General features: G+C 42.0%; 1 protein-coding gene across 20 annotated transcripts in view; it reads right to left on the bottom strand.

Annotated features, from left to right (window-relative positions):
* The window catches only part of LOC138759021 (receptor-type tyrosine-protein phosphatase S-like), a 449,917-nt gene that overhangs the window by 193,753 nt on the left and 242,221 nt on the right, over window positions 1-13,943 (bottom strand). For 19 of the 20 annotated variants that reach the window (XM_069928794.1, XM_069928793.1, XM_069928795.1 and 16 more), the window contains one exon: window positions 10,420-10,530. In XM_069928794.1, the coding sequence (XP_069784895.1) occupies window positions 10,420-10,530 (111 nt within the window). Of the gene's footprint in view, window positions 1-10,419; window positions 10,531-13,640; window positions 13,659-13,943 lie in introns of all 20 variants that reach the window. The other variant, XM_069928804.1, reaches the window with a different exon arrangement.

Below are 13,943 nucleotides of genomic sequence, written 5' to 3'. Positions count from 1 at the left end.
CAAGTCTTTTCGAGGCACTTTATCCAACACTTATATGAAAATTCAAGTATAGAACATCTACCTGTTTCCCTCTATCTACCATGCTCATTATATCCTCAAGTATATGTTGCAGCTATATAAAACTTTGATTCGGCTGTACTTGGAGTATTGTGTGCAATTTTGGTCACCCCATTTTAGGAAGGATGTGGAGGCTATAGGAAGAGTTATTGGATATTGCCTGGATTAGAATGTACGAGTTGGAGGGCACAGTTCGCATAGCGGTTAGCGCAAAACTATTACAGCGCCAGCGACCCGGGTTCGAATCTGGTACTGTCTGTAAGGAGCTTGTACGTTCTCCCCATGTCTGCGTACGTTTCCTTCAGGTGTTCCGGTTTCATCCTATCCTTCAAAACGTACAGAGTTTGTAGGTTAATTGGGGTATTTGGATGGGATCAGCTCGAGGGCCAGAAAGGCCTGCTATTTTAAAAAGATAATTTTAAACATTAAACATTTTAAAAATTAATGAGCGATGGGGAGAGATTAGACCAACTTGTGTTGTCTGCTCTGGAGTATTGGAAGCCGAGGGGTGACCTGATAATTTTTTTAAAAAATAATGACAGGCATAGATAGGGTAGAGAATCTTTCTCTTGGGGTAAAAATGTAACTTACTACATGCATTAAAGGTGGGCTGGGGGAAGAAAGTTTAAAGGAGATGTGCAAGACAATCTGTTTATTAATTTATTTTTACACACAGCAAGTAGTGGGTGCCTGGAATGGAGTATCAGGAGTAGAGGTGCAAGCAGATACAATGGTGGTATTTAAGACACCTTTTGATCAACATATGAACATAGAGGGGACAGATGAATAGCAGCAGAGTTTTCATTTAACTTAGCCATCAAATATGGGTTGAAGGACCTACTTCTGTGCTCCACTATTTTACACAGTAATGACAGGCTTCAATTCTGAAAGTCAAACATTGATGTTTTATTCTCAGCTCACGGTAGAGATGGAAAGTTATTCAAGAAAGTAAGGGACAAACCTAGTTCCACTAAAAATGAGTGGCTAAGGGGCATGCATTTAAGATCCTTGGCAAAAGAATGAGGGACTTTTTTTTGGGGGGGGGGGAAACATTGCATTATTAGGATGTTGTTGGCTACTGAAAAATCCAGACAGCTTTCAACAGGAAATGTGTGAAAAATATATTGGCAGGGTGGAGGAGAGGTTCTCGGCCTGTAGTGGTTAATGCTAATTGTGACATTCAGTACTCCGACAATGGATGACAGTTGCCAGCTTACTTGATGTGACAGCTTTGTACCCAGCAGTGGAACACCCCAGTCCAGCCACAGAGGGGACATTGAGCTCTTAAGAGTCCTTAAAAGGCAATGCTCCTTGAAACTACTTATTCTAAATGTTAGTCAATCATAGTACTGAGCAAGGTCTTGGACTGGTAAACACTAAAGTGGCCTGACTTTCCAACGGGCAGCCTGTCAATAAAATAATTAGACAGCTGCGAAGTTGATATGAAGTCGCTGCATGAGATTGGATTTGTTTTATTGCTCCATGAGCTTCCAGATTCAAGGGCAGGTTCTTTCCCGCTGTTATCAGACCCTCAAATGGATCTCACACTGATAAAAGATGATGGTCTTGTATTGTTTTTGGCTGTGTTTTTCTTTATTCCCAGTACTTCGTTATTGTAACACCATACCCTGCACTATTTGTTTTATTGTATTTTTAAAAAATGTATTTTCTTGATTATTATTTGACACCTGGATATCACACAAAATAAAGCCTTTTTACCTTATCTCGGTATATGTGATTATAAACAATACATTTTAAATTTTATTTCCTTCAGCAGCCTCTGCTCTCCTGGATGATACCTCAGGCTGAGGAAAAGTATCCACAGCTAATAGAGACCTTCTAGTCATTCAACTGATCAACAGCAATTCCCAGGAGGGTAAAGAAGCCAATAGCATCGTCTGAAGCTCCCGGGCTTCCTCCGTGTGAGGGATGGTGAGCAGGAGTAGGAACTATTTCTTTCTTCAATAAAGGACAAAGATGCTCTGTTAACTGCTGCTGTCAAGCACTGAGGAGGCACTGAACGTCATAATTACTATCATCAACCTTAGGCAGAGGTTGTCTATCACAATACATCAACCTGAGGCAGAGGTTGTCTATCACAATACATCAACCTTAGGCAGAGGTTGTCTATCACAATACATCAACCTGAGGCAGAGGTTGTCTATCACAATACATCAACCTGAGGGAGAGGTTGTCTATCACAATACATCAACCTTGAGCACAATAAACTGTTGAGAATTGGATTTCAAAGTCTGAATGATACCAAGACTGGGCAAATTTGCAACTATAATTGATGTGAGATGGTTTTGCAAATCACCACTGACTACTAAAATATAATAAATTAACACTCCAGCAGAAATTCATTCTTGCATGTGCCAGGCAGAGAATATCGCTGTGTGTATATGTTGTACTCTGTTTCTGATATTAAGATCCATGGACATGAATCGATTGGAGTAACGTGTTCACACTGCACTACATTGGAGGTAACCAATCTCTATCCAAACCCTCCCTTGATCTTGTGGACAGTCACATTCACTAATTTGTCTGAACAGAATGGTGTATTTCAATAGTTCAAATTAATTTTTAATACTCTCCTTGAGATTTCCAGACTAACAGGTTCTACGAGGAAGCAAGACCTCAAGCAAGGAAAAGTGCACAATTCAGATTTAGCAGCATGAACCAGTTAGAGTGACATAACAAAGGAGGCAGACGAATGATTAATGTGTTGAACAGAAGATTTGGGAAATTATCTGGAGAAAGTTTTGATGGGCAACCTCATGAAAGATGATAATATTTCTCAGAAACACTGTAGCCTTCTATATAGCCAAGACTCAGTGATTTTGTGACTGGCTACAACCTGAGGACAACACCTGCACCATAGTGTGAAGTATAGTGCAAAGCTGTTCAATTTTGATCAATAGTCTCTTCTCCCACCTCACAATCACCCTGGGCTCTGTACACATGGACATACACCACTGTCCTTTCACTCACCCCCCCCCCCCCACCACCCACCCACACACAAAATCAACAGTCATAGAGGGATAGAGCATGGAAATAGACCCTTTGGCTCACTAAATCCATGCTATCAACCATCCAATTTACATCCATCTACATTAATCCTTTCAGTTCTCCTCACCACATTCTCATCAACTGCACATTCTCTCAACTCAAGAAAAAAAAAATCCCAATTTGTGTAGAGCTCAACTGTTTTATCGTACCTATTTTTTGGCAACTTGAAAAACATGGCAACCTCTCAGCACCTGCCACCGTGTTTACCATTTCATCATCCAACACTGTATTCACTTAAGTTTCACAATTCACTGACCTTGTCTCGAGATCCTCCGATATGATAATCCACAGTCGTAGTCTCCAATCCCCATCCCAATTCCCACACATAAAGCAGTCTTATCAGGTATAGATTATTTAGAGTAATTACGTGCCGAGTAGGCCAAGACCATCGTTAAACCTCATTAAAGTGAAGCAGGAACACTGCCTTGTCATAGCATGTTTTAGCGTGACCCAGCAACATGCAGTGTGACTTTACATTCTCTCAGCATGCACCAAGCAACAGCGTACAAGCGCCAAGTTATCATCGCTACAAGGCACAGCACATTACCAAGTCGAGTGGGGAAAAACTTTGGGATGCAAAAACGGGAGACCCACAGACTAGTGCAAATTAACTGAACTGTGCTGTGGGGTTTAGTTTTTTTTTATAATTCAAAAGATTATTCATAGGTAATGTGGGTTAAAAAAAGTAAAAAAGAAAAACACACCAACCTTCTCGTAGCTCTGAGGGATGTAGGGGGTTTGATGCAGAACACAATGACATGGGGAGAAGAGAAATAGGGGAAACACAGAGAGAGTAAAAAGGCCTCTTCAAGGCTTTTAGCTGCAATATCTACTCTCACTAACGACCTTTGACCTTTCCACCTTGACCTTCAAGAACCAATTTTTTTTTGAGTGACAGCTCATTAGTTCTTTTGAGGGAACTGACTTTTAACTCAAATGATTCCATTGACAAATCAAATTAAAAAGTAAATAAAAACTAACACCAGACTTGTTATGTCACAACTCATAACATTTATTCCCTTCCATCTCTTTCACCTCTTTCTCTAGTCTTTGGAAATTTGATGGGAACTTCCTTGGATTACCATGAAGCATTATGATTATGTTCCCTGTAGCTTAGCCTTTGGGCACACCAGAGAAGCCTTTGTAAGAAGTGAAAGAGATGCAGGCGTTTCGTTCCCATTGGTCCTGCACAAGAGCAATTGACTCCAGCTCTCGACCTCCATGCCAAGCCTGTGTGGAGCCCACAGCCCTTTAGACAAGGCCCCATGCCACAAACTGACCCTGGACTTGGCGCTGGAGGGCATGAGTCTGCTCTTCCCGGCCACACATCCTTCAAAACACAGCAGAACTCTGTACGTCGCAGACTCGGGAGGAAGACTCGGAGAGGGATTCAATACTCATCCCCCTTACATCTTTATGTTCAAAATGGAAAATTTCAGGAAAGAAAATCATTTGGGTTATCTTCAATACGTCACCAAAGAACTTTCATCGCTCCATCCAATTGCTCTATATTTTTTTCCCAATATTAAAAATCGCCTAAATAGCACTCATTTAAAGGAGATTTTCTTTTCAAATCACGTTACCTTTCCTTCTAGTCAATTTCGTCCATGACCTTCAAACCCTCTTCGGGAGGTTGAAGAGGCTGTCAAGCAACAACCCCAAAGCTATGGTCAAATTGTTAACTATGTGAACCCCTGAAGACAGAGCTCAGGCTGCCGATAGTTTGCATGCATTTGAAACATTAAAAACAATTCTAACAAATTACTTCCTTACATCATGCGTGTACTTTACATGTAAAGCAGGCAAGGGGGATAATACTTTCAACAATCTGCACTCCAGTTAATTGACAAGTCGATGGAGTAAATGGATAACTCTCAACTGGGAATGCTGTTCTACCTACACCCTGGCTATTATGTTAATATGCTGCATTAATATTTCCCCTTTGTGTATCATTTCATCATTTTCAAATTATTATTTGTTACAGTGCAGTGACAGTGGTCTACACTGCTTGAGGAATTGAGAATAGATTGAAAGAATGTGGGCAGGAAGATAAAACTCCAAGATTATAAGGCCTCAAATGAGAAGAGGCCGTGGACAAGAAGAGAGGCATGATGAATGTTTTTTTAGTCAAAAGATCTGTAGTCTGTCGAAATCACTGAGTTATCAATGTCCAGTGCACTGATCTTCACTTTGAGAAGCACTGATCATTGATGAAGACAACACAGGCTGGAAGATTGCATCAGCTTTCTCTTTCCTTTGGCTGCCATGCTTCCATCAATCTTCCTGAAACTTCCAAGCCTCCGTCCAATGTAAATTGTCCTGTCAAGTTTGGCTGCTTCCTGTATGATTGGCCTGCCCCCAAGACCTCCTTTGTTTAGGCATCGAGATGGAAAATGGCTACAGGGGGAGGATGGAATGATCGAATCTTGGAATGAAAGGTCAAACGTGGGCAGCACAGGCTGAAGTTCTGTGTAATTCCATGTTTCTATCATATAATGTTCTCCCCCGCCCATTGAAGAGCAAGGTTTTGATATGCTGGGAGATGTTGCTTTAATTCAGCTTTATGGTCTATAAAAGTTCCTAATAAAAAAGAAGTGAATAAGTTCTCAGAAAATGCAGGACCTATGAAATTACATCAGTTTGATAGGCTGGCTTAGAGCAAAACAAAATTTGTCTCACTTTCAAAATACTTGCTGCCATTCTATTAAAATTGAACTTTGCCAGTCTCGAATTTACAGTTGGAAGAACAAGCTGAGTGTGCACTTGAGAGGAATCCCAAGTGGTCAAGATTGATGAGGCTTATTTTAGATGATTCTCTAACACTAACACAGAGCTAAAGTGTTAAGGGCTCCATTCGTTATGAAGCGAGGGTCCTGTGATGTGGAAGCCAGAATCCAGAGCAAAAAAAAAATCAAATTCGTGGAAGGACGACCCATGGAGAGATGACCCATAAGTCAGTGACCACAGTGGTGGACCAGTGAGGGGCTCTGAGGCTGAAAAACACACAGGCTGCAGGGTGTTGGCAACTCAAGGTGAAAAACCCATGCAGGCGGTGGACTGCTGGAGATGGCTCAAGACTGGAAGAAGGGGATCCAAGTGTAAAGCTGGGATGTGGGAGAGGCCGAAGGCAATGAAGGATTTTTGATCGTGTCGGAGGTTTGGATCTGGAGCTCAGGCTGCTGATGGATTGGACTGGACCAGGTGTGTCTATGGGAGCTCCGGAAGCACTGGAGGCAAATCCACAGACAGACGGTGACTCTAGGGGGACTCTCTTTTGCTTCTCTTTCTCTGACTGCTTCAGGCAATTTTTGCCAATGGCCAATCGATCTGCCTTAAGGCAGATGAAAACAAATTTTGTATAATATTGCACTGTCTTCAATACATGACAGTAAATGGAATCTTGAATTTTTGAAACTCAGCTGGTTAGGCAGAATCTGTGGAGGGAAATGGTCAGTTTGGGACTTGAAGCAAGGCTCTGACCCGAAACATCGACTGTTGCTTTCCACCACAGATGCTGACAGACCCGCAATGTTCCTCAAGAAATTTGCTTTTTATTATGAACTGGATGTTTTGGATGGATGCATTACCTTAAACAAAACTGACCAATTCCGAAATTTATCATCACAATGTTATAGAGAGGAAAGAGGAACAAAGTTGCAATATGTCCCTGCCTTCATCTCAGGGATTAGAGCTAGAATGCTGGGCCAAATGAATGGTACGCTGGCTTCCTGACAATGTTAAAGAATCCCAAACTCAGGTCAAGCTCCAACTCAGGTGATGACTGTACCTGAACAAATGGCAAAAGGCTTCTCAGAATTTGGCATCGAGGCGGGCATGCAGCGAGGTCACTACGTCCATAAGCGAGGTGAAATTGTGCAGCTTTCCACTCAAGAGTCTCCTTAAGTGGAAGGCCTGAAAGTTCTGATGAAAGATCTTCAACCCAACATGGTAACTCTGTTTCTCTCTCCACAGATGCTACCTGAACTACTGAACACTTTCTGCCTGTATTTCAGGTTTTCAGCACCTGCAGTTTCTTGCTTTGTTATTTAGTCAAATAGGATTTCATATGGTGGAACAAATTATTCAAATGTACCCCAAGCAAATACCAAATAAGAGCAATTGTGCATTAGTGGGACTGTTATTCATGACTTCACCAAGCAGTTGGTCATTGATGCTAATTCGTTTCATTTCGGTAGTGAGATTGGAGATTTAGATGTTGCAATAAAGCACTGAATGCTGGCATACCCAGCATAGATGCTCTTCGCTTTAATAAGGCCCAGGTTTGTTCCTCTCCTGGAGTCTCCAGTTTCAGCCACAATCTTAGCAGGTTGAGAGGCACCCAGACATTTCTCCTCAACAAGCAGGAAGAATTAATCTGGTTCAATCTTCTTGAGACTTCAGTGCAGGAAGACACATCCCGACACAACAATGCAATTTTCACCGTGGTTATAGCTTGATTTTGTCAGCTTTGTACACCCAGTTACATGCAGCCTGAGGCTTGGATCGTGTTCTTTAAGGAGCTGGTTAGATGCTGCTCTGCAGTCATATGATAGCAAAAATAATCCACCTTCTGTTCTTTGTCAACTGCTCCCAGATTCTTGAAATGTTGGATGCTTTATCTGGGTAATCACTGGAGTAAAAGCCTCTGAAGACAGCACAGGAGCAAAGAGGATACATTGTCAGATGCACGTGAAAGGACTTCTTATGACAGGAACCATTTCTTCTTCTTCTTCTTCACCTTGTGTGCTCATTTAACATGAAATAGCTGTTGCAGAGGAACTACCCACATTCTTAGCAGAGCTGAATCTTGGACCAAAGGTCTGAACTAATTAGAAATCAGGCACAGCGCAATGACATTGCTTACTGGCCAAGCTGTCTGCAACCAGTACTTCACTGCCCATGAAGAAAATAAAGACAGTCCTTGCTATTTTAAAATGACAACACAAGTTAAGAAGAAATATTATATATAGGTCCATCAGATTTAACTTAACAGGGACTCCTATGTGCTTAAAATGATTGCAACAGACAGTCCAGTGATAATAACTGGAATGGCCTGGTTCAGAAACAATCCTTTTTAACACAACTGCCTTACTTGGGGTTATCTAAATTGGGACAAGGTCACGTTCATGATGAACAAAGATCTCCCTCTGCTATGTGAAAGTTGTCAGAGACCAGGCACTTTCAAAAGCTGTTGATTCATCCATGGGAGGGGGGGAAAGAAATAGGTTTTGTCATTGACCTTGCCCAGATTCTTGGTCTAATTATTGGCTTTAAATAAAGATTTAGCAGTTCCCAGTTGATAGTTATACTGTCATCTCTGGAATGATCTGGATGGACAAATGATACCTTACAGCTTGACAGAAAGGTCAAAAATTGTGAAAAATTACTCAAGCCACATTATTTAATCCTTGTCCACTCCTCCATTATCAACTTCTGGGTCAAAGGCCAAATGATGGAAAATATCTTAAAGATATGAAAACGAACAATACTTTTAACAGTCAGAAAAGCCCACTGGTCCATTCTTCCATTCCAACAGATAATGTCAGCCCTTGTAAACATTTTCAAAATTATTCCCCACAAATTTTCTGCCATGTTGAGAATTGTATGGTGTTCCCAGACATCACGCTGTGTATTACTAATTATTTCACATATATTAATTTTGGAAACACATTATACTTTGCACTCACAGGGCACAACCTTTACAGTGATCCAATCATTTTAATGGCCTCAGTGAGAAGGATTTTCGATACAACTGGCTGCATCAGAAGTGGGAAGGAATTATTTCAAACTCATGCCCACTTTACACATTTCAGTGCCCTCAGATGGCTGAAGCTGGAATGGATGTAGATCCAGTGAGATCTGGAGACCTTTTAAATCCTGAACTCATTCTTTGACTGACTTTAACTATATTCAAGATTACAAATTACACAACAAGCTAAATAAGCATTTTCTCTTACTATCTACTACCTATAGCCTATCTTCAGATAGAACAGGGGCGTATATCATTAAATTTGATGGGATTTGAACAATCAGCTTCTCAGCAGTAACTGTTCCGAAAGATGCAATGTTCTCGGCGAACTATTTTGACCCTTTCATTTTGCTTTCCTCTCTTCCTCATAGTTAAGTGGTAAAAGTATCCCTTGATTAAAGAGCCAATAATTCCTCCCCAGTTGGTGCATTCTGCTCCAGTCAAGTCATTGGAATCAATTGTAGTGGAATGCGCAACCACACCCGTGAGTCTTATGGGACAATAATGGATTTCTGCGAACTTGTTTCCCACTCTTTATCTCCCTCAAAGTTTAACATTCATTTGAATACCCGTGAGATGGAATGATACATTCTAGTGGAAAGCACAGCTGTTGCTCAGTTAGTTATTTGCTGTGAGGGTGATGGCATTGACCTCAGTGTACCTGGTTCAAGGATAAGAGTTCTTGTCCTAAGTTCACTATCATCCCTGAATCCCTGTTGATCATATCTTATCCATGATACTGCGAGTTTCTGCAGAAGCATATCTCCTGGACAGCCTGATGAAACCTAACGCGTTAACCTGCTTGTGGCTGGCACACCTGATTCATGGATCCATCCACCCTGTGCTCCTCCCAAGGCCAGTCCCATCTCAGAAGACTGTCGAGTTAAACAGCACAGACTTAGGCCCTTCAGCCCACTAGTCAATGCTGGTCATGGAACCCATTTATACTAATCTTACATTATTCTCGACATTAATCCAGCTTCCACCCCCTAATACGCTAGGGTCAGTTAACAGTGCCCAATTAGCTTACAAGCTGACATGTGTTGGGGATGTGGCTAAAAAAAACAGAAGCCCACGTAGACAACCCACATTGTTGCCAGAAGAATGTGCATCCTTCAGACAGACAGGAGCAAAGGTCAGGACTGAACTTGAGTTGCTGGAGCTCTGTGCACATTGACATCCAGAGCTGCCTTGAAAATTGTAACCAAGTAGATTGATGTGTTTGATGTATTTTATTGAACTGCATAATTAAGCAAATTAACTTTCTCTTATTCTTAAAACTAGGACTAATATAACTTGTCCCCCTTGCTGCAGGATTGGAAATGGATTTATGCCTTTCTGTTGCTTCAAATTGAAATTCCAAATGGAGAGATGCAGGGGGTGTTGATAGTTTGGATTTATATAACACACCGAGCCAGGATATACGCCCCTGTGCTCTGCTGTCTTAGTGGAAACATTCAGACACTAGATATTGATAGATTTGGGTTCTGCTAGAGCCCAGCACCCTCTAGTAAGATGGTACTGAGTAATCAGCCGCTCCCTACCTCTCACGTATAGATTAGCGGGAGGAGAGTACCGCACCCCAGCGTTGTTCGATGCCACACACTCGTATTTCCCTTGGTCAGTTTCTTCGCTGTTCTCGATCTGCAGAGCACCTGTCAGGAAACAAATGGCAGCAGGGGAAATTAAAATCTCAGCAGTTCTCACTGACAGCTTGCAGAAATGGCTGCACTTTCCTTCTGCCCCTCCTTCCATGCCTTGCCTGAACCGCCATAACCCTCATGTTTGGTTTAATCAAGAGCACGGCGCTGACTGCCTGAAAAGCAGCTGACGATCGGATATCTTGGTCCTGAGGAGAGGTGAGCTCTTTCATCCAAATGCCAAGAACCTTTCCTGCTCTACATTTGCAGATATAAATCCCAGGATCAGCTGGAAGGTGGTGCACCTCGCAGCCAAGACAGCGCTTTTCCACTATTAACGCTATACAATTTAACCCTGCATGCAGACAGATCAGGTGCTCCAAGGCAATTGTGCACATGTAAGTGGTAGTGCAATCTGTCAAAGAGAATCTGCTTCTATTAACTGGCTATACTATGTTCAGCAGAAGTCAAGCAGTGAAACATCCTCATTAGACACACGTTAGAGTCATCTGAACAGGGAATCGTTAACCAATAAAATAGCATCTTCTGTTGGAATCATGGACTTGTACAGCACAGACATAGGCCCTTTGGTTCACCCCAGCCTTTAGGCCCATCTACACTAATCCCATTTGTCCATAATAAAGTGCATGTCCTTCCAGGTCTATCTGTCAAAACACCTCTTAAATTATGTAATTGAAACTGATTCCACCAATGAGTTCCAAATATAAACCACTTGCTGTGTTTAAAAAAAAACATTCCCCTCAAATCCCCCCCTTGTCCTGTTGCCTTCCTCTTACCTTCAACCTATACCCCTATCATGGGAAAAATTGTGACTGTCTGTACCATTTAACAGGGAACACACCAGTTAATATGCCACCGATTATCTGTGGGGCTGAAATGAGACAGGAACAGCCTGAGACCAACACTTTCTTCACTGTAGTACTGCTTGGGGTACTCAGCCCAGACCTCAGAGGTCAGTAGCCTGATCTCAAAAGTTGTAGTTACATTCAACCTCATCTCCTGCCCAAGGGCACTATGCAATCATTTAATAGGTCAAAGCCCCCCACCCCCCCAAAAAAAAGCTTGGTAGACTCTTGGGTCCAAGGTGTAACCTGTAGCCCAGTTTCAACTTTTCAATGCAAGTTCAGGCAATCCCATTTAAATTTAAACCTTTGTTAAAAAATGGGGCCAAACAGCGATGAGAGATGGATGGATGGTGGGATGTTATAACCTATAATACTGAAATATTAGAAAGACAATTATCTGAAACTTATACCAAAGACACTTTTCAAATAGAAGTCATGGACATATACGGTCCTAATGTAGATTGGTCTAGGCAGGTAAAGGGTCTGTCCACTGTACAACTCTACGATTCTAACTTTGCAATGCACATACTGTCTGAGATGTGTATTTAACATGAATCACTCTCATCCAAAGGACGCTGAAATGGGAAAACAAAACACTTGAAGCCATTCACAAATCTATTTCCCTATAGTCTAGCTGAGTGATTAGTTCACTGCTCTTAGGAAATGGGTTCCCATTGCTTACAGCTCAATCTTCCAATATTCCCACCTTCACATAGTCACCTCCTCCGGCAACCAATCCTGGTGGCATTGGCAGCTTTGAACTCTGACCCTTGAATGCAGACACACTTATTGTCAGCTTGGATTGCACTACACACTCCCATTAAAGTCTGCAACCTTCAGATTGGGCTCAAGATGCTTCCAACGGGATGAAGGCTGATACATTTCTCCTGGATAGTAGCAGAGTTAGGGAACAAAGAATACAGGAGCCACTGAGGAGCAGAGTTCCAGCTGTGTTAAATCACAGTACATTTCATTCTGTAAAGAGAACACAGAACCCTGTGTTCCGGATGGCTGAATCCCTCGTTCTCCACACCTACCGTCCACACCACCCCACACCCCCCGTACCTGAAGCCCTTCGAGCACTGGCCCTGAGCTATCAGTACCCTCCGCCCTGTGGGCATCATCAATTGTGGGATGTCGGGACTCCCGTTATGTTCACATCTTGGCGTGAAATCTGCTGAGGCGGATTGTCTTCCTGCCTGGAGAAGCGGGATGGACAAAGCCAATTCACTCACCAAGCCCAGGAGCACACTGGTTTATCAGACACCTCCACACACCATCCTGAGGGCAAAGGCTGGTTCCTAGATTTTATAAATTGTCCATGGGTAGTATAAAGAGGGAAGTCTTTAAAGGCTCATTATGGAGTTGCTGGGCAGTTGGAGAACTGGATAGGAGATTGATTTTGTTGGCAGTTTTAATTGAAACAATATTCCAGATCACAAGGCTGGATATGAAGACATGATGAACATCGCACAGATATTTCTAACACAGAATTAAGCTTCAGGATGTGGGCTAATAACACCTTATATAGACTGTGCCATCTTATAATGGAAAGAGCAAAGAATTTTAAGCACAATGTATCATAAGAATAATTTAGTAGAGACATCACGCCCGCAGTTTCTATTTTGTTTATCGACCAAGATGCCAGTCTCATTAGTCCTTGTGGCAACAGCATGCCTAGGTTATCGCGTACGAGTGCCCTAACTGGAAACGAGGCATGACGGAGACAAGAGTTTCCCTTGCAGCACTGCTCGTCTCTTCTTTCATGATGACCTGCCTACAATTATAACTAATACAAGCCTGACCAGCAAAAAAAATTTCCTTGAGCTGGACCTTTCGAGGCTAAGATTGCCTAGGAGGGAATCTTCAATGCAACAGTAATCACACAGTAAGGTCCTCCAAAGTAAATAAAAGGACTGCAGCTTGAAAAGTAAAAGGAGACAAAAGTTTTCAGTGGAGTCAGGTTGGTGGGGGCTGACATTGAGAGACAAATATGGAGCTGTGACTGGTTTTATGACACACAAAGCTATGATATGCTTTCATTCAAAGCATATCGAATAGAGAAATCTTGCTCTATTTAATACAAGTTAAAAAAAAACACAAGAGACAAACGGCAACAAAATACTAGACAGAAATAAAAGACGATTCTTCTGTTAAACGAAAATGAAAAGTTCTGAAAGAAAATGTAAAGAATAAGTAATTAAAACAAAAAGTCAACTAAAGAGAAGGTGAAAGTTCACCGACTTCCATCATTCTTACCTCGTATTGGAGTACCACCTGCGAGGATAATATGAATGCAAATAAGATTAAAAAGAAGAGCCATTAGTTGAAGAAGACAGGTTGCGGGCTTCAGCAGCAGAAGCAGATTTTTAGAAGTTTTCAGACATATAAACACTTCATTATTTTTTTGAACTGCTGGTGGACCTCCAGTTAAAGGAAGACTGCCCGGAGAGGGGAGATGCCACATTTGAGGCGCTGGGAATGCTGAGCTTCCCAAGTCCAGTGCTTGGCACCTTCGCAAACTCAGACCACTGATGGATGTTCACCCATGAGGCGTTCGAT

Source organism: Narcine bancroftii, chromosome 3 (assembly GCF_036971445.1).
Source record: "Narcine bancroftii isolate sNarBan1 chromosome 3, sNarBan1.hap1, whole genome shotgun sequence".
Taxonomy (NCBI): Eukaryota; Metazoa; Chordata; class Chondrichthyes; order Torpediniformes; family Narcinidae; genus Narcine; species Narcine bancroftii.
Note: the sequence above shows the minus strand (reverse complement) of the source record. Positions and strands in the feature narration are given on the sequence as shown.